Source organism: Hibiscus syriacus, unplaced genomic scaffold, assembly GCF_006381635.1.
Source record: "Hibiscus syriacus cultivar Baekdansim isolate YM2019G1 unplaced genomic scaffold, ASM638163v2 tig00003551_pilon, whole genome shotgun sequence".
Taxonomy (NCBI): domain Eukaryota; kingdom Viridiplantae; phylum Streptophyta; class Magnoliopsida; order Malvales; family Malvaceae; genus Hibiscus; species Hibiscus syriacus.
In genome coordinates this window covers 51,074-78,822 of record NW_024061978.1, presented here as the reverse complement: position 1 = coordinate 78,822, position 27,749 = coordinate 51,074, and the positions used below count along the sequence as shown (strand labels likewise).

The window sequence follows — 27,749 nt, the reverse complement described above, 5'->3', positions numbered from 1 at the left end:
CTTGTCTCAATCGGTCACACTTTTTTCAAGTATAAGCAACAGAGAAAAGAACAAAGATGGAAGTGCAATTATTGTCCTCTTAAACCTTTAAATGAGGTGCAAATTCAACAGTAATAATCTGATGATCTGATCGGAAACATTAATATAACTCGATAGATAAATTCCATTTTATTATTATATAAGTTTTATCCATTAATGTAAAAACGAAAAGTCAATTTATTATATTCCTTTGCAAATTATCCATGCAAACATTGAACAAAGAAAACGAAAATTCAACTAAATCATGTATTTTGATTATTTATGAGTCATAAGTTCGAAAGTGTGAATATCTAAATTAAATAAGTTCATTTATCAATAATTAATCTCATTTAATTATAGTTTTCATATAACAATTCATTTAACCCATGGTTCAGGCCATATGTTCATTAATTTTTGATATAGTCACAAGGACATATTTATATAAACAAAAATTTTTATTAATGTCAAGTTTTATAATGTTTAAATATGCTTCTCTTGCCGATTAAGTATTAATTTGGTACACTACTAGGAACAGGGTGAACAATTAACCATAATCCTCCCTTATAAAGAATACTATATATTGTAGATAATCAACCCTTTCATCACTAAGAACATTTTTTTTAATTTTTAAACATCATAATGACAAGAAAGATTGAAAGAAAAGGAATCCAAAGTCATTGTAGAAATCATGCTAAACGAAACAATTAACCATAAGTCCCATGATAGACACCGCACATGCCAAAATGTGTGGGCAACTTATCCCTGTTCATTCGGACTGGACCTTCAAACCATTGTTTGTTTAAACAGTATATTAATGACTATGAAACCATTGTTTTAAAGTAATGCGGTGTATAACCTCCGGCATCTATCAAGATTTAGAGTGCATCAAATGGAGGAATTACTGAGGTGGTTTCCTGCAAGTAATGATGGAGAACTTGATCACCCCCTTCTGGTAACCTTCGATCATCAACGGCATCACCAGCGCGCCTTTTATGGTTTTTAATCCTATTCAACACCAAAATCAATAACAATGAAAATCAGCAACGATCGTGAACCAGAGCTTTTTCCATCTCGAAATTTTGCAGTTACCGCTTCGTAGTAGCGATGTGAAGCCCTTCCATGTCATGGCGGAGCGTATCACCGCCGGCCAGATGGCGCAACATGTTCAGACCAATCGTCTGTCTTTATATCCTGCATTGCATCCAAAAGTTAACATATCAAAAGTTATGCAAATGATATGAACTTCATTGCAAATGCGAGAAGTAAAATACCTGGAAAGAAAGGGACTGGAGTAATTTGACATAATCGGAAACAGAGCACCATTCCGGTAAATAGTAAGCATCGCATATTCTTTTTAGGAGATTTTTCTCCCATGGCTGCAAAGACTCTTCAGATGGACCAAGATCCCTATGGCACCATGTCACTATTATAATTGTGCCTCCAGGAGCTGCCACTCGCACCAACTCATTAACAAACTGGCAGTTCATTGCAAATTTGTAAACGAATCAATATATTATAAGAAAACTCAATCATGCATGCATTGGTTCTGTATTTGTTATTTTGATTCCATTTGTTCAACACAAATTTGAACGCAAATATATTCATGTCCGACACTCAATCGAATCCAAATATTTGTGAAACAACAAACCATAGCTTTATCAGGCATGTGCTCTCCGCTTTCCATAGACCAAACTAGATCAAACTGCCCATCAGAGAATGGTTGGTTCAAGGCATCTGCAACTCGAAAGGAAACCTGCTAATTATAAAATGTTTAGAAAAATCCAGTAAGACATCTGATCGGTTGAAACCAAGATCATTTCAATAAGTAATTGAGTAATGGTGTGGTTTAATATGATCGTTTTAAAAAGTAAAAATCTTAAAACCAATGTTCTACCGATTGAACTTCAATCTTCAATTTTATGAGAGATCAGGGTTGAAATATACCTTGTCTGCTAGTCCTTGAGCTATAGCAATTAGCCCTATCAGCTTGAACAGGCTCAAAGTAATGCCTTGGCATTGTGCTCCATATTTCTTGGCTAGATATCTAGAACTGCCTCCTATCCCACACCCAACATCAACTATTCTCTTTGGCTTCTTTCCCTGGTCCTCTGAAAATCAAATTCCAAGCAGAAGGTCAGTTGATAGAAGTAAGGTTATAAAGACTGGAACCAAAATCAAATCTGTTACCCTTTTTTTGTATTCGAATTAATTGGTTAAACTAATTAGTTCATTTCATCTAATTTGGTTCACTATTTTTTTCTTAATGAAGATAACTTATTTGTGTGATTTCCATAATAAAACATCATACAATATTTTTTTAAGTTAAATAAATGAATATAAAAAAAAATTATGTTCATTTAATAGAAGAATGAACATGAACAAAAATACATTTGGTTTGTTTATGTCTACAAACAAGCTCGTTTATTCGATTCTCTTTTCCCCTTTATATATTTTAAACAATGGTGAATATATGGACTAAATTAAACATCATGTGAACTTTGGACTTGGAATTCAAATTGTGAAGTCTAAGGGCTAAAAGATTAATGGTGTAATTTCACTATTTGTAACATGTTCACAAAGTTTAAACGAACACGAACATCTTCAAAAAATAAATAAATATAAACACAATAAAAATTTAAATAAACACAAACCAAACATAAATACTTTCAAAAATAAACAAACGAACATGAACATGACCTTATCCAATTCAATTCATCTGCACCCCTAGTTATTTTAAATTAGATTTTAATTTTTTTTAAAGTTAATGATACTTCACTCAAGGTTGCACAATCAGTTTCGGGGAAAGTAGTTATTACAAAGTTGATTTTATATGTTAAAAAAGAAATAACTTTTTTGTAATTATATAAAAATAAGTTATTAAATTACATCTTAAAATTTTTTGTCTAAAGAATTTTTTGTTAAAAATAGTATCTAATAATTTCTTAGTTATATTTTTAGGTACCTATCAATTAAAAAACATTAAATTGCATGAGTCAAATTTATATTTTTTATTTTATTAAAAATAAAATATTATTTAAAAATATTTTTTAAAAAAATTGAACGTGATATGTACATTTAACGGTAGACATCTAAAAGTGTAACGAAATTTTTTTAGGCAATTATTTTTAATAAAAAATTATTTAGACATCAAAAGTTAATTTTGAATATACTTAGAAACTTAATTTTATATTAAACCTAATTATTAGAATGAAAGTATTTATAATTTTTTTTCAAGAAACATAAATATATATTAACTATTAAAATAATTTAAATGTTAATTAAATTTATATCATTTTACTGATTTAAAAATATAAACATTCTAATTATTTTAAATTTCATTTAATATGAACTTATAATTAATTATTTGGGTAAATTACACCATTCATCACTGAATTATACTCTCTCCTATTTTACTCACCGTATTTTCAGTTTTTCTAATTTACTCACTGAACTTTTGAATTGCTATTGTTTTGATAACTTTGAATTATTTTATTATTATTTTTATATGATTTGGCATTTATTATTATTATTATTTAATTAAAATAATTGAAAATATCAAATAAAAATAGGTGACCGAACACCACAACTGACCATCGTCATCGACCGTCCTAGATGGTGGCTGCTAGGCCCCAAATTTCATGGGTCATTAGTCTCGACCCCTGAGTCCAAATATATGTTATTTCATCGAAAAATATCCCAAAACCCATAAATCTCGACTAAACCGTTCGACTTATTTTCAATCTTCAATCCGTGGACTTCTGAGCAAATTCCGACAAACGAAGGTTGGATTTAAACTCATGACGTCGAGGCGAAGTGATTCATGAAATTTGGACCGAATAACCATAATCTACGTATATCCGTTACATTCTATTTTTATTTATATTTGAAATTATTTTATATTAAATAATAATAAAAAATCAGGTTATATAAATAATTCAGAAGATCCAATCATAAACAATTTAAAAGTTAAATGAATAAATTAAAAAAATTAAAAATACAATGAATAAAATAAAAGAGAAAAATATAATTTAGTATGGGATGGTATAATTTATTTAATTATTTTTATGAACAACAACTTCGGGTTATTCGTAGAACCTAATTTGTTAGGAAGTGCTTAAATCGTTGTTATAGAAATCCTTTTGAATAAGTAAGTCCGGACGTTGACAATGTCGTTTTTGACCAAACAACGTCAAAATTCAGCAACATAACCAATCATTGAACAGAAAATGGAGACGTGGATGAAGGAATATGCAAAGAGAAAACGAACCCGATATCCAGCGAAACGGAGCGATTCCTGGATCATTCGAATCTGAGCGGTACGATGATCCGAACCCGAAACATCGGAATCCGGGTCGTAAAACCCGTGTGCATATGCTCACCCCATATGTCTTCCCAAATCCCGGACGACTCGTCGTAAAACTCCGCTATCCCATCCTTCAATTCACCGGAGTCGTCCGCGGTGGCCGAAGACGCCATACAAGAGGACACGAAGCGTCCCATTAGATTGAGAGGCGCGGGAGAAGACGAGGAAGAAGAAGGGAGGAAATTGAGGACGTGGCGGAGATGAGAGTTGGCGCATGCGAAGAAGGAAGAGAGCGTTTGCAGCGCAGAAGCCATTAATTCAGTGTTAGTTTTTTTTCAGTGATTCGTCCTCGTTTTGGTTTGGCTCTGTTATAGTAATGGCCGGAGTCGTCAAAGAGTAAAATAAAAAATGGAAGAGCGGCGGGTAGGAAAGTGCCGCCGCGCCCGGCGTCGTAGTCGATAAAAACAGAGAATTCACTGTAGAAGGAAAAGGAAGTAGAAGCGTGTGTGAAATTGCAGTAATGCTTATGCTATGAATAGATTAGTTAGCGTTTGGTTGGTTAGAATGTTTATAAGAGAATTAAATCTATGAAGAATTGAAATCTAATTTTATATTTGTTTGGTTGACAGGAAATTAAATTAGAATCAATTTCATATTTTGTTTGGTTCACATATGTCAGATGAATTTAATTTCAGTAATTAAAATGATAAAATTGCCCTTCTTGTTTTCTTGCTTAATTTTAGTTTGTTTATAAATTACATGTAGCAATATATTATAAAATTTAAAAAATATTAAATTTTAATTTTATGATTGATTATTCATTTCAATAAATTTTAAAAATCATGCTAATAAACATGATAAGTTAAAATCATCCTAATTAGGTATGACCATAGTCGGGTTTTTAGTCCACCTGACCCGACCCGAGACAAGAGAACCTCATCCGAGACCCGACCCCGCCAAAATAAAGTTTCACCCGACCCGAATATATAAATTAGAAACCCGACCTTAGCCGAAATAATAAAATATTTTTATTCAATAAAAACGGTGACTTAATTGAAAAAATTATATATAGAGGGGTATTATTGTAATTATTCCTAAATATATAAGGCAAAATTATATTTTTTGGTCGGGTAGGGTATTTTTCACCCTAAACCGAACCCCGACCCGACCCGAATATCACACTTAAAAAAATCGACCCAACCCGACGAATATGAATTAAAAACCCGACCCGACCCGAAATAATAAAAAATATTTTTATTCAATAAAAACATGACTTAATTGAAAAAAATTATATAGAGGGTATTATTGTAATTATTCCTAAATATATAAGATAAAATTATATATATTTTCGGGTCGGGTCAGGTAATTTTCACCCTAAACCCGAATTCGACCCGACCCGAACAAAATAAAGTTTCACCCGACTCGACTCGAATATATGAATTAGAAACTCGACCCGACCTGACCCGAAATAATAATAAAATATTTTATTCAATATAAATAAGTTACTAAATTGATGAGGGTATTATGTCAAATTTCAATTCCCTCAAACAATGTAATTGAATTCTATCATAGAATGGATGTAATTCACTTCCCTCATTTGATGAAAAATTGAAGTCATGAAGGATTCTAATTCCCTTTGAAAACTTGAATTAAACATGGGAAAGTGGTGGAATTGGATTCCAATTCCCCCTAATTCCAATGGATTCCTTCAAACCAAATATCACCTTTAAGGGTGTGTTTGGTTTGGGGGAATGTGGATTCCATTCCCATGAGAAATGGAATCCACATTCCCCCGTTTGGTTGTCGGAAATGTTATTCCGGTAATCTTACATTACCAATAGTAGATTTTTTTGGGGTATATTACTGGGAATGTCATTACCTTCATTTCCTTAGGTATTGTTGGATTACCGGTGTTTTGGACTAAAATGCCCTTAAAAAAATTTCTTTAAAAAATATCCTTATTCTGTCATTAAATAAAAATTCTACGAAGGTTAAATTATAAATTTATCCTTAACTATTTTAGATTTACAAAAAAAAATCTATAATTAAAATTTTATATGAAGTTCAGGGTTAAATAAAATTTACCCTTTCATTAAACATTTTAATTTTTAATTTTTTTAAAAAATTTATAAATTTTATGAATTTAAAGTTTTTAAATAAAATATTTAAATATTTCCAACTTATTAAAAAACAATATAATACGGACAATTTGGCCAAATATACATTCCAATATCTTTTATTCCTTTAACCAATACGATAATCTTATATTCTTGTTAAACCAACCAAACACAAAATACAACATTCTCAGTAATCATATTCTCTGGTAATCTTTTATTCCCACTGGTAATCTTACATTCCGTTAACCAAACGCACCCTTAATGGATGTTTGGTTCAAGTAAATAGAATGTCAATCTCCTGATTGATTAGCCAGTAATCATATTCCCCGATAATTTTTTATTCTCAACATTGGTATTTTGGGTATTTACCGGGAATGTGATTACCCCTTTTACTAGATATTGGATTACCGGTGTTTGGACTAAAATGCCCTTAATTTTTTTTAAAAAAAATATCATTCTTTTGTCTTTGAATAATAAAAATTCTACGAAGGTTAAATTACAAATTTATCCTTAAATTATTTTAGATTTACAAAAAAAAAGTCTATAATTAGAATTTTATATGAAGTTCAGAGGTTAAAATAAAATTTTACCCTTTCATTAAACCTATTTATCTTTTCAATTTTGTAAAAAATATAAATTTTAATTTAAATTTTTAAAGAAAATATAAAATTAATTATAGTAATATTATAGTATAATTCAACTTGTTAAAAAATATAATAAGGATAATTTGGTAAAATATACATTCCAATAATCTTTTATTCCTTTAACCAAACACTGTAATCTTACATTCCTACTAAACGAACCAAACACAAAATACAATATTCTCAGTAATCTTATTCCCACCGGTAATCCTATTTCCACTTCTAATCTTACATTCCGTGAATCAAACACACCCTAAATGGTTACAATACTTATCGTAGACGATATGTGATCTTTAACAACCCAATCTGTTAATAATTTACCTACCAATTATTTAGCTTTTTATAATTTATGTGTCCACAAACTTTTTAAAATAAGTTGTATTAAAAAATATTATTTTAAATAAAAATGAGTTTATCATGTTGACGAGTACCGAGATAATCCCTCTTCATGTGACTTCCTCCACAATTGAAACAAGCTAAATCACCCTTCTTCTCCTAAGGATTGGAAAGCTTCTTCGATCGATCATTCGCTTTCCATTACCCCTGATGGCTTGTGGATTCACCCTTGATGTAACATCCTCAATACCGGGTTAGTGACTAAATTGAGAATGAGACTTATATGGTAGGGTGCTTGCTTTGCATGTGAGGGGCTCAAAGTTCGATTCACTGCACTTCCACTTTATATCATTTGGACCATTTCTCGATTTGTGCGGGTCATCCTTGTGCAGGGTCATGCTAATCTTCTCTGTATCGTTCCAATTAGCATGGCCCCTGCGCAAGGATGACACGCACAAATCGAGATGTTTGAATTTTAAGCATGTGCATCGATGCACTTCTTCAATAAGAGATGGAAATAGCTTTCTTTTAGCCTAAGAATTAATAGTTTGAAATATATCAATTCGTATGCTGATAAGTATCAATGTATTACTATGTAGATTTAGAGCGTAATCTTGTTCCAGAACAATCGAAGGATTAGAATCGAATCAAGCAAGGCTAAGGTGGGTGCATTTTATAGTTAAGTGTATAGAGACAAGACTTGTGATAAGTCTATCTCTAATAGTTGAATTAATGATTTCATATCCATGTACATGCATACATAGACTATTGTAATAGTGATTGCATGCATAATTCATTATATGTTCATATGACATTGAATGAACGAATATCATTGCCAGAAAATATAATCCAGGTATGTGAAAATACTGGAAAAGATTATGTGTTTACATGAAAAGTGATGAAAGAGATATGAAATGAGAAACGTATTCGTATTAAAGCCCATGTTATATGATACGAGAGCTATAGGTATAGTTGGCATGCCAAGAGTCGAGAGTATAGTGGTTATTCGGGACATAGTGGTCCTTCGGGACGTATCCAGTGGTCCTTTGGGACATAGTGGTCCTTCGGGATAAATACTGAACAAATGTTCGGTGCCCCATGAGGGAATTTATTGAGCTGTGGTGACAGCATTAGTGCACAATCTCAATGTACTCAAATACCTCTGTTCTCAATAATGTACATGGGCAATTGAAAGATAAAGTAAGGTGAAAGTGATACAAGAAAATAAGTTTCATATGTGCATGACTTGATTGTATCAGTTACAGTGAAATATATACATGCATACTGAAATGTTATGATCACATGGTAAGAATGCACATTCATGAATCTATAGCTACATGTTTATTTATTGCCTCACTAAGTCTATGACTTAGCATGTAAGTGATTTACACGTAGGTACTAGGAAACAAGAAGAGCAGTACTAGAAGTGGCAAGAATAGCATCACTACTAAAAGATCAGATCAGAAGTAATTGGCAAAGTAGGTATTTTTGGGTTGTGTATAGAACGTTGGCATGTAATAAGTCGTTAATTATGAATGCTTTGGTCGCTTTTGTATTTCATAATCTCTTTTATGTAAATTAACGTATTTTGTTTTAATGAAAGTTTAAAATTTCCCTGTTTTTCTTTAAGTGTCAAAGGTTGAAAAGTCAATGTGACACCTCGGACTCATATTCGGGTCGGATACGGGTTAGGGGTTTTACATTTGACCTTCTATCTCCCACCATTTCCTTTGGGATTTGGCTTTGGTTTGAGAGGTTAGGTCTTCTTCACTTCAAACGTGGCAGTGGCCTCGACTGCATCTAATGCCTTGGAGAGTTCAGTCACTCCCCTCCTCTGGATCTCCATGTTAGCCCAACGTTGTAGTTCATCCATGAACGTAAAGAACCCTTCCGACTTGCCCAAATTCGGAATTTGTATCTTGATCTCAGTGAAGTTCTTAACATACTCCAAGATGGTATGACCATGTTTCAACTGCTTCAGTTTTGCTTGAGCCTCGAGATGAGCATTTTTCGGATAGAAATGCTCCTTGAGTTCAACCATGAACTCCTCCTATGTCCCCGATCGGAATTGCCTTCTCCTTTTCCTCGGAACACCTACGTCGCCACCATAAGAGAGCGACATCAGTAAGATAATTTGAAGCTCCATTTACCTTGGTGGTATCATCCCCGATATCTATGCCTCGAAAGAATTATTAGTACTGCTGAACATCATTAACGATAATTATTGTTGAGAACCATTAATTTAATTTAATAAAGTTTAAATTTCTAAAGGACTCAACATATAATTATAAATTAGTTAAAAATTTAAAGATAATTATTTAAAATACAATATTAATTACATTATTTTCATAATCTTTTTTAACAATAATAAGATCAAATACCAACCTCTAAATTAAAAAATACTAAATATTTTTTCCTTGTTTAAATAATTTACCCTTAGTTAATTTATACATTGAGTCCTTTTAAATTTTAAATTTTTATAAATTAAATTAATGTTGTTAAGTGATGCTCATCGTTAATGGTGTTCACCGGTACTCGTCGAATGTTATAGAATTTTTCTTAAATAAAAATTAATATGTGATGTATTGAAATGTATAATTTTATGTATCATCGGTGAATTAAATGATAATATGTTTTTTATAAATTATTAAATATTAATTAATTAAAATTAATACGTGATGTAATATTTTTATGTGTGACTTGGACTCTTGCTGGTGAATCTGTTCTTCACTGACAGTTGGCTTTTGTTCGATTTTTGTTGTCTGATGAGCATGAGAAACTGTCGATAGCATGCTACGAAATGTGGAATTATCCACTCTTTCTGTTTTCCTCCAATGAATGTGTTTTTTTGCAGAGTTTGATTCAAGGATTGCTTATAAAATCTAGAACAAAAAGGAAATTACTATTTCACTTCCGAGCTCCGTATTTCGGGAAAAGTAGTTGTACAAAGCTAAGAAACTGCGTTTACCTTTTAGTTTCTAGTGTGTCAAACAGTCCGCCTACTAGGTCCTCTTCCCTTCACAAGGTGCATGGTGATATATAAGTCTTACTACCATTGTACTTCGTTGTTAGTATTGATTTTCAGAAACTTCTTCTTTGGAGTGAATTACCGAGTCGGTATATTCCTACGGTGCAGATGATGGATTGGTTCCATGCAACTTTGTTTTTAAAGTTATGGAGATTTCCAGGGTTCGGGGCACTTATGTCCAATAGTACACTGTTGAATTCCAGTCACAGCAGAGTGTTTTTTACCGTCTCTTTGAGTCCGTCTCCTTCGTTTAATTCAGGGAAATTTATGACAAGCATTCTGAATTAGTGGTATATCGACCCTCTCCGTTTTCTGTCAAACGGGAAAGAATCATACGAAGAGTAGAATTTGCTTTCACCGTTGTTAGAACCTTGATAGTAAGACTTGGTAATTCACCTGTAGCTCGAAGTTACTTTTGCCTGCAAATTTATACGCAGTCTTTCAAGTTGATAGGTTATTCTAGACCAGACAATTGGTTTATTCATGCCATGTTTGTGTTCTTTTACCATGCCGTAGTCGTGTTTCTTGTATTAGATGTTCGGTAAATATTTTTTATAGCTTCTCGGTCTTAGTAAAGTTCGGTCTTGTATGGTGCAAATTTATACTGCATATCATTTGTACCAAGTTCCATGACATCTTCAATTTTTCTATTCGGTTTATATCGTTCCGATTTAGTCATTTCTTTCAAGCTGATGATGGTTGATCATGATTTTAATGTGTTTTACTCGATTCGTTTGAACACGTACGTATGTATCTTCAGGGAAGTAAACCCGAGGTCAGCGGGCATAGTATTTCCTTTGAAGCTTCAGGGAGCAACCATGACGCATGGCCTCTAACGCAATCTAGAGTCTCGTCGTTCGTTCAGTCAAAAACCGGCAGCAACCCGATCTTCCATACTGATTATCCCCAGCATTCACTTTTTGGCGATTCCAGCTCGGGAGGAGCCGCGAAGCACGAGGGTCAATCTCTTCGACCATTCTTTGACGAGTGGCCTAAAACCAGGGACTCTTGGCCAGATCTCGAAGATGACAGATCCAGCCAAGCCTGATTTGCTACCACACAGCTATCGATATCCACTCCGGTGGGGTCGTCCCACTTCTCCACAACTAGTTCTCATTCTCTGCACGGTGAGTTTCAAACTCCATAGTTCCCCCTCGTATGTCCCATTCGTCTGAAACTCCGATACCCACATTCGAATAGTTTAACGAACTGAAATTCGAGACTTCCCGGAATCCGATACAAGAGAAGGCCCGGAAAAAAGTTCTAGCTACTTGACTAATGGTGTACTCTTTGATGATTTCCCTTCAGCATGACTTAGTGTAATATCAGTACAATGCAAAGTTGTGGTTTAAGGTGTAAAATAATGCGAAGTATTTCGAATAATTATTTTAGTTAAAAGTTGATTAATCTCATATCTAATCCTTAAATAATAAATTTAATTGTTTGATTTTAAAAATTATATAATTTTTAGAAAATATAATAATTGTTTGTAGCATTAACTAATTAAATTACACTCTAAATTATTTGGTACAAAATCAGATTGAGATCCACGTTTTAATTTTTTTTTTTGTACAAAATCAAATTACATTATTTTTATTGAATTAATTTAAAGTTATTAACTTAAAGTTTTAACCAATTTGATATTGAACTAATTTAAAATTATGATCAATTTAATAAATTATATAAGTAATAAGGATTAAATGTATAATTATATAAGTTTTATTGACCAACAATTTTGTTAATTGTTAATCGCAAGTAGTTTGATTAAATGCATTTTAATAGTTTATTGACCTAATTTGTAAAATTTCAAAAATAGTGGTCAAAATGAAAAGGATCAAGAATTAGGTGATCACTATTATAATTTATCCAAAAAAATTATGGGGTAAGATTTCAAATATGGTGATCAAAATAAAAATGAAAAATAGTTAGGTGATCACTGTTATAATTTATCTAAAAAATTATGGAAAGTAATATAATAAATATTTTATTTTAATTAATTTATAATTATAAGTTGCGTGCTTTAAAATTTTAAATTATTGTTAGTGGTGCTCAGCAGTGTTCGTCGGGCATGACAGATCCGTTTGAGAAATTATATTTATTCCTTGAAGTCTCATATTTAAGCATCAAGAATGTCAGAGGTAAGAACGTTCAATATAAAATGATTGAGATTTATCTATGAACATGTATTATCTTGTACTTACATCGTTTGTATTTATATTATTTTATTTATAGTAAATGATTTTTTATAAATATTAGTTATATATTATTTTATTAAATAATTGTTATATATTATTTTTAAAATTAAATTGATATGAATTTGTCTATATTATTATGATTGGAATTGGCATTACGCAAAAGAGAGCGGATCCATCGAAGCGCTTGCTTTGGACTAAACGGTAAAACTCGTCGTTTATGGCCAAGGTTTTCATAACACTTTTACTTTAGTACCCCTCAACAACGTTGTTAATAGAGTTAAATATCTAGTAGGTATATTTACAATATCCTATATCTCAATGTAATATATGATATTTTTTTCTAATTTCATATATAAAATTTAACGGGGTTAATAATTCATCAGTTTCTGTGATGAAATCTAACATGATAATAGTGAATCATTTATATATATATATATATATATATATATATATATATATATATATATATATATAATGACAAAAAATTAACGGTGGTTTAAATAATTTTTTTAATTTTAATTTTTTAAAATATTTTAATTTTAATATTTTACTTTTGATAAAAAAACCCTCCGTGGATGAAAATTATTATTCAACAAACTGTGAAAACTCCAAAATGTGAACGTACTAATATTTTAATATCTAAACTATCAAATTTAGTTTGTTTTAGTATTTAAACTTTTATTTTTTTAAAATCATACCTAAAATTTAATTTTTTTTTCATTTTAATACATTGTAGTTAAAACTTAAAAACTTTAATTTTTTTTAGTTTAGTATCCTATTCAAAATTTAACTTTATGTTTTGAAAAAAAGTAAAAGTTTAGATATTAAAATGAACTAAAACTTGATAGTTTAGTTATTAAATTCGTTAAGTTTTTAACGGTGGGTACTAAAATGAAATGGAAACTAAACGTTAGATATGATTTTAAAAAAAATGAAAGTTTAGGTACTAAAACAGACTAAAACTGATAGTTTAGGTACTAAATAGGTAGTTTACCCAACCATTTCGTTAAAACAGAAGATTTTAAACAATGAAGGGACAAATTCGTAAACAAACTAAAATCGACTTGTGATAATATATATTTAATTTCCCCTGTTCTGTTTATTCCTTGAAAAAAAGTCCAACTAATTTCTCTTTGATTCCTCTCTGTAGATCTCTAATGGCTTCCTGCATAGCTCCCGTTTCCATTTCAGGTTTTTCATATTTTCCGTTCTTAAATAATTTTTTGCTTATTATGCTTCGAGTTCACTTTTTGATCTCTTATTGTGCTCTGCTGACTTGAAAGTGAATTTTAGGAATAGAAATTTATTCTTTGCTTTATGTGTTCATTTTAAAAAAATTGAATTGATGAATATTTCTATTGATGTTATCAAATTTGCTTGGTGTTTGGTGCTTTGCTACTCTGACTTTTCATTTTTCTTGCATCATCATGTCTGTCGCTTGTATTTGATGTATATCTGAACATGGATATGTGATTTGAGTCTCCAAGGACTCTCAAAATAAACAGAAGAACTTATAGTAATGAAATGAACAAACTGTGTTGGATGCATATCTGTATCTGAAAGTTACACCTCCGTTCAAGTATCATAGGTTTGGTGTGAAAAATCAAGAACGTAAGAGGGAAGATTTGAGTATTCAAATGCTCTGCATTATGAAGTTAAAACATGTAAAATGGGATAGAACCTTGAAGTAATTTTCCCCCCTATTTCACATTGCATTGGTTTTCACTGTGTATATTCTTCTTCGGACTTGTGATAGATTGTTGTTAATGCTGGATACAACAATGAAATGATTTATTATTGAGTTCTTGCCTTATGCTCGTTTGGTTGTCGCTTCTTTCTGGTTTATAGGTGGTTCTCATCTCAAGGCAAGTGAAGTTAGTTTCACCAAGTCCAGCACCTTTGGGAAAACACCAAGTTTGGCAGTTCAAAGGAAACCAATGGCATCCAACCATCGGTTTTCTGTTTGTGCAGAGTACCGGTACGTCAATCTGGAATATTCCATGTTAAATAGGCTTGGTTGGTTATTCATGTTTTGTATAAGAATAACTCACTCTGCAGTGAGCTAACCCCTGATTATTAGCCATAGTTACTCCATCCATATATCTCTAAAGCTTTTGTTTTAATGTTTGAACTAGATTTCTTGTAAGCTGTGTTATTCGATTACTAACTTGCCAACTCCCGTCTTAATAAATCACCTTGGTGCCAAACAGACTACCAAGGAAGTCATGATCTTTAAAGATACTATATTCCAAACTCAATATGGAATCTAAATTTAGTTGCCTAACTTCAATACAGAAGTGCTGATATTAATATCCAAAAGTCTTGAGGTCACTACAAACTGTCTGTAGAGTTACTTTTGTCTCGTTGAACGCATTTGGAAGAATGATTTCATTAGTAACATTTCTGCCTAGCAATACTTGGGCTAACCGTTGATACACTTGCAGTATAACCCATTGTTGATACCTTTCAGCACTCAACATGTGGGGTCAAAAAACTACAGTATATCCCATTTCCTTTATTTTGGTTTATTTATTTAAAATTGTTCAGTATATTTTAGGGGCTTGTGGAATCGAAAAGCTCCAGTAACCTTCTACTACATGCAATGGTTTTTTATAGGATTGTCCAATGGTTATTAAGTTGATTATTGGATGGTTACTCAACTCAAAAACTCAAAAGTTTTACAGCATAGAGCTGTCCGTACTCCATCGCATATTTCATTCCATTCTTTATGTCTTAATGTTCTTAAGCCGATTCTTTAAAAGAAAAGCTAATTTTTACTTCTTTGGATGGTGTGCTATGTTTAGATATGGTCCAAGTTGCATTTTGCCTGTTACTTCTGTTGATTTTGTTGCTATAGTGATGCTACTTATTTCTACTCTATTCTCATCTTTTTGCTGTTCACTCTGATGATATATGAAGTGCTGGAAATAGGGGTGGAGGAAATGATTTTGCAGCTGGTTTTCTTTTGGGAGGGGCTATATTTGGAACTTTGGCATATGTTTTTGCGCCACAGGTAATTAGTATTTGCTTTCATCTTCACTTAATTTTCTGCACATATTCTAACATATCCAATCAACGGCCTTGTTTTTCTTTTACACCATAAAAGATTCGTTTTTTGGCCTAAAATTCTTGACCTGTTTAGCATTTAATTTATGGTGAAATGGAACTTTCAACCTCAAAAGTTGTACCAATAACAATGCTATACAATGAATCTTGGCTTGTCATAATAGATGTCATGTAAGTGGTATTACTACCCATACATCCCTATCCTATTTCAGGAAGTGATGTGATGTTATTTTCTGTTGTTTTGTGCAATGAATGGTCTCCTTTTTGCTATCTTACGTTTTGGTCATTCAGGTTGGATCTGAATTCTTAATTTGTTCGTTGGATTTAGATTAGAAGATCCCTGTTAAATGAAGATGAATATGGATTCCGGAAGGCAAAGCGACCAATTTACTATGATGGAGGTTTAGAGGTAAATAGGTTCTGCCTCGTTTCATGACTTGGTCCATCGATACCTGCGGTTTTTCTTAAGTTAATTGAGCTCCACTTATTGAAAGCAGAAAACCAGGCAGACCCTGAATGCAAAAATCCACCAACTCAATTCTGCCATTGACAACGTATCTTCGCGTTTGAGAGGTGCAAAAAATCCACCAACCGTGCCAGTCGAGACAGACCCCGAAGTAGAAGCTACTATGTAAGACATATTTCTATTTGCTCAGCCATGAAGTTGTGAGTTTTCAGTGAGTGATGGTTTTTACTTGTCCTGTTATGGATTCTGAAGTCGGATAGTGTTTTGAAGATTTCATATGGGATTATTTGTCGATTTAACCGTCGATCCAGAATTGGCCAGGTGAACATAAGACAAATTTAATTTTGGAGATGACATGAATACAACATCCTTAATAAACATAAACTCATTGCAAACAAATTTAATTACTAAGATTTGATATTCAAACATGATACGATTACAGTTTAAGACAATGACATAAACGTAGAACTGAAAGGGGAAAAAAGGGCCCAAACGGCTTGGGACCGTTCACCTATTGGACTGCACTCGAATGTTCCACCACTGAACTATAGAACCAATAGTTTGAGTATTTATTTATTTTGTTTATATAAGAGATTGTTTGAGGAATTTATTTTTTGTTTATCTAAAGATCATTTTTAATTTAAAAAATACAAAAAGGGCCGAAAAGGATTTGAACAGGTGACTTCTTAATCTGCAGTCATGTGCTCTACCACTAAGCTATAGACCAAATTGTTTGAAGATATTATTTTTGTTTATCTAAAAATCATTTTTAATTTAAAAATAAAAAGAACCAACCGTGTTCAAGCCGGTGACCTTTTGTTCAGCAGTCAAATGCTCTACTAGGGATGGGCATGGGACTAGAACCCGACGGGTTCCGACTCGAACCGACCTGATCGGGTCGGAATTTTTTTTGGTTCGGGTCGGATTCTGGTTTGTGGTGAAAAATATCCAACAAGGGAAAAATAATTTTACTTTATATATTTAGGAATAATTATAATAATATCCCTCTATATATTATTTTTTTAATTAAATCACAGTTTTTTATTGAATAAAAATAATATTTTTATTATTTTGGGTCGGGTTTGACTTTTATTTCAAAAAATCTAATCGGATTTGGGTTGGATGGAAGATATATATATTATGCGAGTCAGATCGAATTTCGGATGGACCAAAAATACGACCCAACCGACCATGTCCATCCTTATGCTCTACCACTTGAGATATAGACTCAATTCCTAAAGGATTCAATTTTATGTATATAAAAATTGTTTCTAATTTAAAAAAAAATACAAAAAGGGCCCAACACTTGAGATATAGACTCAATTCCTAAAGAATTCAATTTTATGTATATAAAAATTGTTTCTAATTTAAAAAAAAAATACAAAAAGGGCCCAACAGGGGACCTCTTGATCTGCAGTCAAATGCTCTGCCACTGAGCTATGGACCCAATTGGTTGAGGATTCAATATTTTGTTTATATAAAGGTTGCTTTTAATAGTAAAACATCTTTCTTTTATTTTGATTCATTTTGAAAGTAGATACTTAGAATGTATATTATATCTTTTATTAAAATAGTTAACATATATTTAATCAGAATAAATATTTAAGTGTTTATTTTAATTTAAGTACTTAAAGCTCGTACATAACACTGATTAAAAAATATTTTAAATATCCGTTTAAAAGTATAATATATTTTACATGTATGTTTTATATGTAAGGGCCACGTAATATTTTTTTTGTAAAAATCGAATCGAAATAGTCAATAAATAAGTCATATATTAATAATTAATCAAGAAAAAAAATAAAAGAAGTAAATACTCTAAGCGTCTATTTTTATTAAAAGAAACTTTAAATAACATTTATATTTTAAGTATCTATTTTTGAATTAATTTTTTTATTTCTAATAATAAAATTGGTTATTGAAACACCAATTCAAATGAAATTTTATTTTACTTAAAACTCAATTCATAAAACATATGTTATAAAGAATAAAATGTGATATACACTCAAATATTAAAATAATAGGAAGAAATGAAATGAAAATAGTATTATCTATATTAGACCTAGGGGTGTGCAAATCCGGGTCGGTGATTTCTCGGTCCGTGTCCCGACCCGGATGTTACGGGTACCCGGTAATCGGGTACCCGATACCCGGTTTTTATTTTTTTTATTTTCAAATTATTAATTAAAAAATATATAAAAATTTAAATGTTCGAAACTTCGAATTACATACTCCAATATCCGAACATAAAATTTAAAAGTTCAAAAAACAAAATCTAATAATCCATAATATAAATAATCCATTATGTATATATATATATATATATATATATATATAAAATAAAAACTAACCGGGTATTTGGGTATCCGAAAAAACTCAATTTTATGACCCCAAGCCCGACCCGGCAGGATAAATTTTTTAGAAATTACCCGATTTTTTTAGGTTCGGGTCGACGGATTAAATCAACCGAATTGGGTAGTTTTGCACACCCCTAATTAGACCAAGAGTTCACAATATGTTCTAAATTGAAACAAATGTCTGTATACACATGCATTGAATAACATAAAATCCAAAACCCTAACCTTGAACTTCCTGTATCACCATGCAAAATTATTATTTTTTTCTTACAAGAAGTATACGTCCAACAAACGACACCACATGGCAAATTCAGTAACTTGGGTGAATCGTTACATTCATGTTCATGTCTAAATCAGTCACTCACAGATGTCAAACGTTGGAAAGAACCACACGTCTAGGCCTCCAAGTTGCCAGCCTCAATCCATTCTGTCCATAAAAATATGCACCAACTTTCATCAAACCTCAAAATTAATAATAATTAAAAAATTAAAATAGAAGAATCCGGCGAAGTTCATTCAAGTATTGAGGAAGTAATTTAAATTATTAATAATTATATAAAAAAATGCTTTTAAGTTTATTGGTTTAGGTTAAGATAGAGATTCGGTTCAAGATTTTTAAGCTAAAGATAAGCACCTTCCCATACACCACTCACTACTCCAAAGAAACCCACTTTTTTATTTTTCCTAGAAAATTTGCTCTGAAAACAAGCTGCAAGATGATGGATATTGATGAAGAAAAGAGCATTACTGTCAGAGAAATCAAACCAAAGAGCAGAAGAATCATGGTTAGGCCATCAGTTCTTGTTGTGTATATATATATATGTTGATTGCTTTGCGTATGAATATTGTTATGGAGAAGATGATGATAAAATAAAGTTGGGTTTGTGATTATAATTATATATAGGGAGGAGGAGGACCCGAAGATGATAATGAGGAGTGGCCGCCATGGCTGTTACCACTGCTTCAAACAAGCTTTTTTGGTCAATGCAAGCTACACGCTGATGCTCACAAGAGCGAATGCAACATGTATTGCTTGGATTGCTTGAATGGTGCTCTCTGTTCTCTTTGCCTCTCTTACCACAAAGACCATGAAGTTATTCAGGTATATGTAAATCTTTTATTTCTTTCATAGCCGTGTCCGATAAATATTGACACCTAAATTTAAGGGTAAATGAATAAGGTTTGAACGAATAAGGATGTGTTCGTGTTCATTTCTTCATTCGTTAAATAAACGAACAATTCATCGGAAAGTTTTGGTTTGGTTTTGATGGCATTTAACAAGGATTTGGGCAAGCTTTGGTTTGTTTGTTGCAGATAAGGAGATCATCGTATCATGATGTGATAAGGGCATCGGAGATACAGAGACTGATAGACATATCTGGGATTCAAACATACATAATAAACAGTGCTCGGATAGTGTTCTTGAACGAAAGACCACAGCCTAGGCTTGGCAAAGGTGTAACCAATACATGCCATGTCTGCCACCGCAGCCTCCTCCCTTCCTTCACCTTCTGCTCTCTCGGTTGCAAGGTTAGATCTATATTATTACAAGACATCAAAATGACTATTACATTTTGTACTAATGGCTGAACTAAGAATATTACTTTATTTCAGGTTGTTGGTACATCCAGGAGGATAAATAAAATCTGCAAAGAGGAAGACGAATCAGAGGGTGAGTGGATGAATGCAACAAGTAGCTTCACGCCGTCAACGCCGCCTCCTCTGTCGAAGAGGAGGAAGGGAGTTCCTCATCGAGCTCCGATGGGGGATCTCATTATACAATACTAATGTATATACATATGAATTACATGACAATAGTTAAACTACACCAATATAACATTGTTCTCATTGCATAAAATTGGGTTACACCAAGAAAAAAATGTATATTTAGAAAAAAAAAAAGGGTTAGATAAGAGGTGTGCAGGGTTTTTATACTGTTCATTTACAGAACTTCTTACTGTATATTGTGGGTTCTAATGTATAAATACATACATATATATATATAAACTGATATTATATTCATAGTAGAAGTTGGAGTAGATTTGATGACACGCATGATAAACAGAGCACATAATGTGATGATCAAATTAGAATCAATGGCTTCTGTTCTAAACATTTAATTGTCTTGTTTTCTTCTCCTACATTTTCCTACGAAACACAATAAAAATTTATTTATTTTTTTAAAGAAAAGCTTTATAAATGGGAATTTTCTTTTCTTTTTCCTCGAGCAAACTAATTTAAACCTGTTCAGTTCGATTCGTTGGGTGCAAATTTCAGCTTTATTCATTCAATTCCAAGTTTATTTGACTACTTTTACTTTTATTTCTAAACTGAATCGATCGAATACATTGTGTTATTTTTCATTTCTATGTGGTTAATTCTAGTTTTGAAAAATTAATGTTATTAAAGTTCAACCAACTAAATCCAATATGAGAAAGAAAGCTATCCAAGAATACACAGCTGGAAACAATGAAGCAGGTATGATTTACCAAAAAGCTGCAATTACAAGACAAAACCTCAGCTCCATTTAAATGATATATTCCTGAACAATCGAGTGTGGTCTCTCCTCTTCTGCATGTCACCCGATTTTGGGATAACTTTCCTACTCTGATGTCCTCAGCAGCGCTGACGACGTGCTTCTTCTAACCCTGCAATCAGGCTCCAGCAGTCTCCATTTCCCCACACTGAATCAAACAGACACGTATGACTGCTCTGAGAAAAATATGTAAACTAAAACCATTTAAAACTTAAAAGCACTCAATAACAGTGGCGAGTGTTCAACCTTTAGACGGTCCCTCGATCCAAGGTCCATTCATTTTATTTAGAATGCTACAAGCCGCACGGTATTCTAGGTTCTGTAGCAATTTTGGGGGTAAGAAGGAAACGCCTGCCACAATGTTGGAAACAAACTTCAAGCCACTATATTATGTATTTCAGAACAACTTAAATCTGAAACAAAAACATGAAAACTCTAAAAACATCAAATAGTTCAATATAAGAATCAACAGCAGCTGGTACTACAAAAAGTGAAAGATAATTGGCATGTCAACACTCAACAGTTGCTACTAAACTTTGGACAGGGAAGAGATAGAAGCCAAACTAGTTGGTATGGTCCAATACATCAATCCTCTTCTTTTTAGTTAATGCCAACTTTTAGATTTTTCATTTTTTTTTCTTTCTATAAATAGGAGAACCAACTTGACACTGGCCATTTCATCTGTTATGAACATTTTATTCCCAGCCTATCCTATTATCTTCATTTTTGTTATATATACATATCAGACTCACTTTATAGACAAAGCACACGCTGATGAGTACATTTGTACCCGTAAACTTTTCAATGGTCACTGAATTTATAACACAGCTTTTTAAAGATTAGACAAATCAAGGTCAATAAACTAGGAATTACAAAAAGAAACAGCATTTCTGGGTTATGTTTGTTCTGACTGTGGGGTGTTTGGCTGGCTGGCTACCCTTACTAATTGCTGAAACATCTTCCTCTCATTGATGGGATCCATTCCTGGGTGAAGGAAAGAAGAAAGACTCAAGAAATATCAACCACAAGGATTTTGATGCAGCAGGTATCCGTAGCATGGTGTGTAGAAGTTGATTCAGGCTTACCTTGGTTAATCTCATCAACCACTCTAAAGGGGCAATTAGTGAGATCTTGAAGAGAAACAAGATAAAGAATCGTTGAAACTGAACGTTCCTACAAAGAAAAAATTCAAAAATTGAAGCAAAAAAATGCTTTTCCATATTGATTCATGAATTAAAGAATTTGATTGAAATACCCCTCCAGATTGATGATGAGCACTGAGAACTTGAAGTTGACATGCTTGCCTGATGCACAACACGAAAAAGAGAAGGAAAAAAAAAACGATTCAACAGCATTAATCACTCAGAAACATAAATCACATAAGCAATTCTACATGTCAAAAAAGCATAGTCCGAATCATTGTAAATTATATAACAAAATGTATTGAAATGAAACAAAGGGAATATAACTTACACTAGACAAATAAATAAAACATAGGAATACTTATCTCACCAACAAATCATTAAGATGGATATACATATATGGAACCAGTCTAAATAATTAGGTGTTTGACAAAGTTATACTCCATAAATGGGCACAGTTTATGGATGGACAAACATAATACTAGATTTAGTCTGTTTACATTTACTCCTGTCCAAACGCCAAAAATAAGTAATTGATAGTGTATGAAATAACTTTAATACGATAACATGACACAGGAGTTGCATTATTTAATAGGCAATGAAAAACTTAGGGAATTATCCAGTCAGGAATTATCCAGGTGTTGTCTCTTTTGCCACAGACATACTCATACAACATTCATATTTATGGGAAGTATTTTTTTTTCATCTACTTTTTTAGGTAAGGTAATTGGAATCAGAAAGACGATGTTGTAGAGGACTTGGTATAGGTCACATGGGAGCTGTTGGATCTGTTGCTATTTCCAAGAAGCGCCAAGATTTTTTTTTGTTTGTGGTAGTAGGTGAGCACTTATTTTGGGAAGCATGTCTGTTTAGTTGCAATCTAAACTTTCTTATGAGTTAGTCAAACAACATGACGCTTAATTGCTGATTGTTCTCAGTTTGTGGCATGAATGAAGTGCTAAGATTAACCTTCTCTTATGTGATTTAAAAGAGCTTATTATTCCTCTTGACTTGACAAATGTAATTAGGTTTTGGGTTGTAGTTGACTTAAGATGCACCGGGCATTCTGCCTTTAAAACTGTCTGCCAGTTTTGGTTGGCAGCATGACGTTAAATAATGTTCCAACATAGCTGATGGTTCATGCCTAAAAACGTTTGAAGGACATACATCAAGTGTATTAAGAGCATCATTTCTTACACGTGGGACCCAGTTTGTATCATGCGGTAATAACTTCTTTCACTTGTTAGGATTTTCTTCCATTTTAACGTTTTGGTGACATTTTAGCATGTGTTTCATCATTCAGGTGCTGATGGGTTACTTAAGCTGTGGACAATCAAAACAAATGAATGCATTGCCACCTATGATCAGCACGAGGACAAGATTTTGACTTTTATTTATTTATTTATTTTACTGTTAGGGTAGTTGCATGTATCTTTACTTATTGTGCATGGAGGGAGGTGAATATTTTAAGAGATTCATTTGTACATGGAGGAAGATGAAGCTGTGTGGCATTAATGCTTTTTTCTGATAAAATGTGGTCCGTAGGTTTGGGCATTGGCTGTTGGAAAGAAAACAGAAATGTTCGCAACAGGTGGTAGTGATGCAGTGATCAATCAGTGGTATGATGCAACTGCTGCAGTGAAAAAGAGGAAGCTTTTCATAAAGAGGTATGCCATCTGTACTTTTGTACTTTTATATTGTTTCCTCTTGATGCATATTGGAATGTAAAATGTGAGAATTTATAATGTAGGCCCTTGGAAATGTTAAGTGAGTGAATTACTTGTAGCTAATATGTTTCAACGTTGATTCTTGAATTTTTATAAGCTGCCTGAAATAAGCTGGTACACAGAAAAGTAAAGGTTTTCTGCAAGACTGGTATATTTTCTTAAGAGAAAATCGAGTGGAGGACTAGAAAGGAGAATAGGAGTTAAAAAAATTCCAGTGCCTTCTAAATACTTCTTTTATCTTTTGAAAACTTGTTTTAACCAGGCAATGTGAAATGAAACGAATTAAAAATTTACTTCACCTGAATGAGACCCAAATACTGAAATTATTTTCCCTTTTTCCTTCCTGCTTACGGGCAACCCTCGGGCTATGTAAAATACTTGGTGCTTCTTGGAGCTGGAAATTAAAACCTTATGCCAAAGTTAGCTTTTTGTAGGATCCTGGCACTTTTTTTTGTCAATTGACACTTTTGATGCGATGAAGGGTTTTCCCCCCTTCCCTTATTGTTTGTTGTTTCAATCATGTTTTTCCATTCTGCACAGGAAGAAGGGTTTTTGAGAGGGCAAGAATTAGAAAATGCAGTATTAGATGCTGAGTACACAAAGGCAATACAAATTGCTTTGGAGCTCCGGAGACCTCATAAACTTTTTGAGTTGTTTTCTGAGCTCTGCAGGTTAGTAATGCTTAGTCATATATGTGCTTCCTTTGTTTGTACTACACAGAACATTTTCTCATAACAAACGCAATATAGGATGAGAGAAGCTGGGGATCATATAGACAAGGCTCTTCATGCCCTTGGCAAAGAAGAATTTCTTCTACTTTTTGAGTATAAACGAGAATGGAATACAAAGCCGAAGCTGTGTCACGTTGCGCAATCTGTTCTTTTCCGAGCTTTTAACATTCTTCCTCCAACAGACATTATTGAGGTATTCTTTCGTAACAGTCACCCTTGATGTTAATACCCTTTTTTTGGCTGCTGAGAAGATGTATATATGTATATGATGGCTTTGGATAACCCAAGATATTTGATCACAATCCCTCCACTTAATTTGAAGCAAAAATTAAGTAAAAACATTGTCACATAGCTTACCACAAATTAAGTTTAGATTTATCATTTTGTTTATTATGGAAGTTGAATCTTAGTGTTAATTCTCTTTCAAAATTTTTGATTACTTTATCTAAATGCGCTTTTAGCTCCTAGAAGCACAATGTTTATTGAGAAAATCAACACCAAGGACCATCACACGATGTTGTTATCTCTAAGCATCAATGGAGAATCCCCTACTTCCATTCAATAGCATTGATGTCTTCACAGACGATAGCGGAACAATGACCCCTTTCAGTGGTTTCGATGAGGAATATGATATAGTGTCCATTAGCCAATCTTCGTATAAGATCGAAGTACTGCATTTGTATTCGTTTTTAAGACATTTTCTCATGCTTAAATTCCACTATTCTTCCAGATATTGATATCATAAATAATTAAAATAAAAACAATATTTCTTCAAATATAGACGGCTTTGCTTTGCATGAATTCTCCTAAAATAGCCTCAACGGGTGCGACTAAACGACACAGTTTGGCTAAGCTACTACCAAAATAACAAATGCTCTCTATATTGTCCACCCCATAACATCTTCAGCGCCATAACTTCTCTCCCCGAGGAACAAAAAAAACTTCCACTTCCTTTAAATTTTGCTGGAAAAAAGGAAGCAAAGGTGAAAACAAGGTTTTTTTTTTCGGCGAAAGAAGGTTTGATCTTTTTGCCATAAACGGAACTTCATGGAGGTTAGTGTAATTCTTCGCGAGTTTTCTTTCGTTTTCCTGTATGACTGTATCTTGTTTGGTTGGCTAGAAAATTGATGATAATTCATTTTTTCCCTTATTTCATTAGAGAATGGAAGAGAAAGTCTGATTTTTTTTAATTATTCAAGGCTTCGTTTATCATTATGATATTATCTAATCTAAGTTTAGCATTCTTCCATTATTATGCCGTTTAATTTCTTCCTTTTACGTATTATAATACTGCCATCTTTTATCTGCTTCTTGGCAATTTTATTTATATTTCTGTATACTACGTTATATTTATACGTTTTTTTATTATGTATGTTCATTGGATTTGTTGCAGACAATATAGACGGATCTGTTTGATTTCATTTCATCGTGCGTGTATGATCATATGAATTAAAAATTTATTGGGTTGATAAAAGTAAATTGCTTAAAGTAATGCTTCTTTTAAAAAGATTTAGAAAGTTTACAGAATTTCTTGTGCTAAGGCTTCCACAATTTGAATTTTACAATTCTGTATCTTTGTATGGCAGCGTGTCTGGGATTTTCTTTTTGATTTAACCATGTTTTCTCGGTGAAAATGCTTGAAACAGTGGAGGATAGAATACAATGTCGTCCCGATTGTTCATACTCCGCTTAAGAATACAATCCAACTAGTACATCAAAGAATTTTAAAAAATTGAACATGAACACATATCTGTATACAACATTCACATCGAAGTACAAGTAATATAAACAGAACATGCTTCATTAGTTTTGATGTTCACATGATTTTCATTTTTCTATTATCAGATCCGATCAGTGAAAGTGAGCAACGTTTCCTTGGGCGCATCCGAGAACGATATTAGAGAATTCTTTATCTTCTCCGGTGAAATTGAATATGTTGAAATGCACCGGTTAGTTGTTACCATATAAGGTGTTTGAATTTCACTGTCCCTTTTTTATTTGCATGCTTTTCTCCACCGTATTAGATGTAAAGAAAAAAAGGTGGGAAATTGTTGGAATTACTTGTCATGCCTTCTGATTCATGTAGTTGTTCCAATATAGTGATGTTCTGAATTCTTCTGAACGCTTTCTTCTCTAGGTTTCTTACTGCTTTTGCTTCGTTTTTTCTTTCTTTTCTTTCAGTGATGAGCGATCACAAGTTGCATACATTACTTACAAGGATCCACAGGGAGCAGAGACTGCAGTTCTTCTTTCAGTATGAACATGTCTCATTTCTTATGTTTTATGTGCTTATGTAAGACACACACTGTAATGCATTGCCTGTGGAAAGATCATACCTTCATAGTCCATGCTCATGTTTAAATGTGTAGGACATATGTATCAGACGGGAGTGTACTTAAATGAAAATGAAGAGTCGAAGTAACATAGGTTTGAAATATTTTATAATAATTGTTTTAACCGAAACTTGATGTCAAGGAACTTACCAAACCTAATTCCACATTTCAATGCTGTTAAAAAGCCTTTTGACTGATGTGTGATTAATTTTTGAACAGTTTATTTGATATCAGAAACCATTCAGCATCATGCGGTAAAACAGCAGAACATGGTTTTCATTCCAATCGTAAAGGCTAATGTTGATTGATTGAATAGTAAATTTTTCGTTCCGATTGTATTGATTCGAAGTACATGGTTTTCTTCAGGGTGCAACAATTGTGGATAAGTTTGTTACTATAGAGCTGGCTACTGATTACAAGCCGCCTGCTAATGCTTTCACAACACCGGTAGGACACTACTTTAATCCGCTTTGGTTTCACTTACTAATTGATGATCTTTGATTTGAAAGAATTGTTTGATCACTTCAGGCAACAGGGGATAGTGGCCAGGCAGATGTAGCTTACACGAAGGCAGAGGATGTGGTTAGCACCATGCTAGCCAAGGGATTCATCATTGGCAAAGATGCATTGAACAAAGCAAAAGCCTTCGATGAGAAGCATCAAGTCACTTCGACCGCCTCTGCGAAGATCACTTCCCTGGATCAGAAGATCGGTTTTTCCGAGAAAATCAGTGCAGGCAGCACTGTGGTGAAC

The 27,749-nt window shown here is 32.7% G+C and overlaps 2 protein-coding genes, 2 long non-coding RNA genes, 1 other non-coding gene and 1 pseudogene across 6 annotated transcripts; 3 read left to right on the top strand and 3 right to left on the bottom strand.

Annotated features, from left to right (window-relative positions):
* Window positions 1–673: 673 nt before the first annotated feature.
* LOC120179162 lies at window positions 674–4,635 on the bottom strand (annotated as a pseudogene).
* A 3,126-nt stretch (window positions 4,636–7,761) lies between these two features.
* Window positions 7,762–7,862, bottom strand: LOC120179237. Its single transcript, XR_005521601.1, has one exon. It is a non-coding gene; the product is annotated as a U6 spliceosomal RNA (small nuclear RNA).
* Window positions 7,863–13,737: 5,875 nt separating this feature from the next.
* On the top strand, window positions 13,738–16,474 carry LOC120179192. 2 transcript variants are annotated; one of them, XM_039184854.1, is made up of 5 exons: window positions 13,738–13,829; window positions 14,487–14,616; window positions 15,558–15,651; window positions 16,033–16,113; window positions 16,202–16,474. In XM_039184854.1, exons 1-5 carry the CDS (start codon window positions 13,796–13,798, stop codon window positions 16,337–16,339), a joined length of 477 nt encoding a protein of 158 aa, XP_039040785.1. In that variant the 5' UTR covers window positions 13,738–13,795; the 3' UTR covers window positions 16,340–16,474. The 2 variants fall into 2 exon arrangements, with proteins under 2 accessions (XP_039040785.1, XP_039040791.1); XM_039184860.1 differs by having other exon boundaries at window positions 13,739–13,829; window positions 15,570–15,651.
* Window positions 16,475–19,073: 2,599 nt separating this feature from the next.
* LOC120179185 lies at window positions 19,074–20,459 on the top strand. Its single transcript, XM_039184852.1, has 4 exons — window positions 19,074–19,312; window positions 19,432–19,629; window positions 19,842–20,057; window positions 20,142–20,459. Exons 1-4 carry the CDS (start codon window positions 19,244–19,246, stop codon window positions 20,313–20,315), a joined length of 657 nt encoding a protein of 218 aa, XP_039040783.1. The 5' UTR covers window positions 19,074–19,243; the 3' UTR covers window positions 20,316–20,459.
* A 1,284-nt stretch (window positions 20,460–21,743) lies between these two features.
* LOC120179216 lies at window positions 21,744–22,704 on the bottom strand. Its single transcript, XR_005521595.1, has 3 exons — window positions 22,319–22,704; window positions 22,149–22,236; window positions 21,744–22,047 (listed from the first exon to the last, which is right to left on the bottom strand). It is a non-coding gene; the product is annotated as an uncharacterized LOC120179216 (long non-coding RNA).
* A 1,109-nt stretch (window positions 22,705–23,813) lies between these two features.
* Window positions 23,814–24,822, top strand: LOC120179207. Its single transcript, XR_005521592.1, has 3 exons — window positions 23,814–23,872; window positions 24,473–24,603; window positions 24,682–24,822. It is a non-coding gene; the product is annotated as an uncharacterized LOC120179207 (long non-coding RNA).
* The last annotated feature ends 2,927 nt before the right edge of the window (window positions 24,823–27,749 follow it).

Coding starts and splice junctions, on each gene's coding strand:
- LOC120179192 (XM_039184854.1), top strand. CDS start 13,796: ATGGCTTCCTGCATAGCTCCCGTTTCCATTTCAG. Junction 14,617..15,557: donor TCTGTTTGTGCAGAGTACCG/GTACGTCAATCT, acceptor TGATATATGAAG/TGCTGGAAATAGGGGTGGAG. Junction 16,114..16,201: donor ACTATGATGGAGGTTTAGAG/GTAAATAGGTTC, acceptor TATTGAAAGCAG/AAAACCAGGCAGACCCTGAA.
- LOC120179185 (XM_039184852.1), top strand. CDS start 19,244: ATGATGGATATTGATGAAGAAAAGAGCATTACTGTCAGAGAAATCAAA. Junction 19,313..19,431: donor CAAAGAGCAGAAGAATCATG/GTTAGGCCATCA, acceptor AATTATATATAG/GGAGGAGGAGGACCCGAAGA. Junction 20,058..20,141: donor TCTGCTCTCTCGGTTGCAAG/GTTAGATCTATA, acceptor ACTTTATTTCAG/GTTGTTGGTACATCCAGGAG.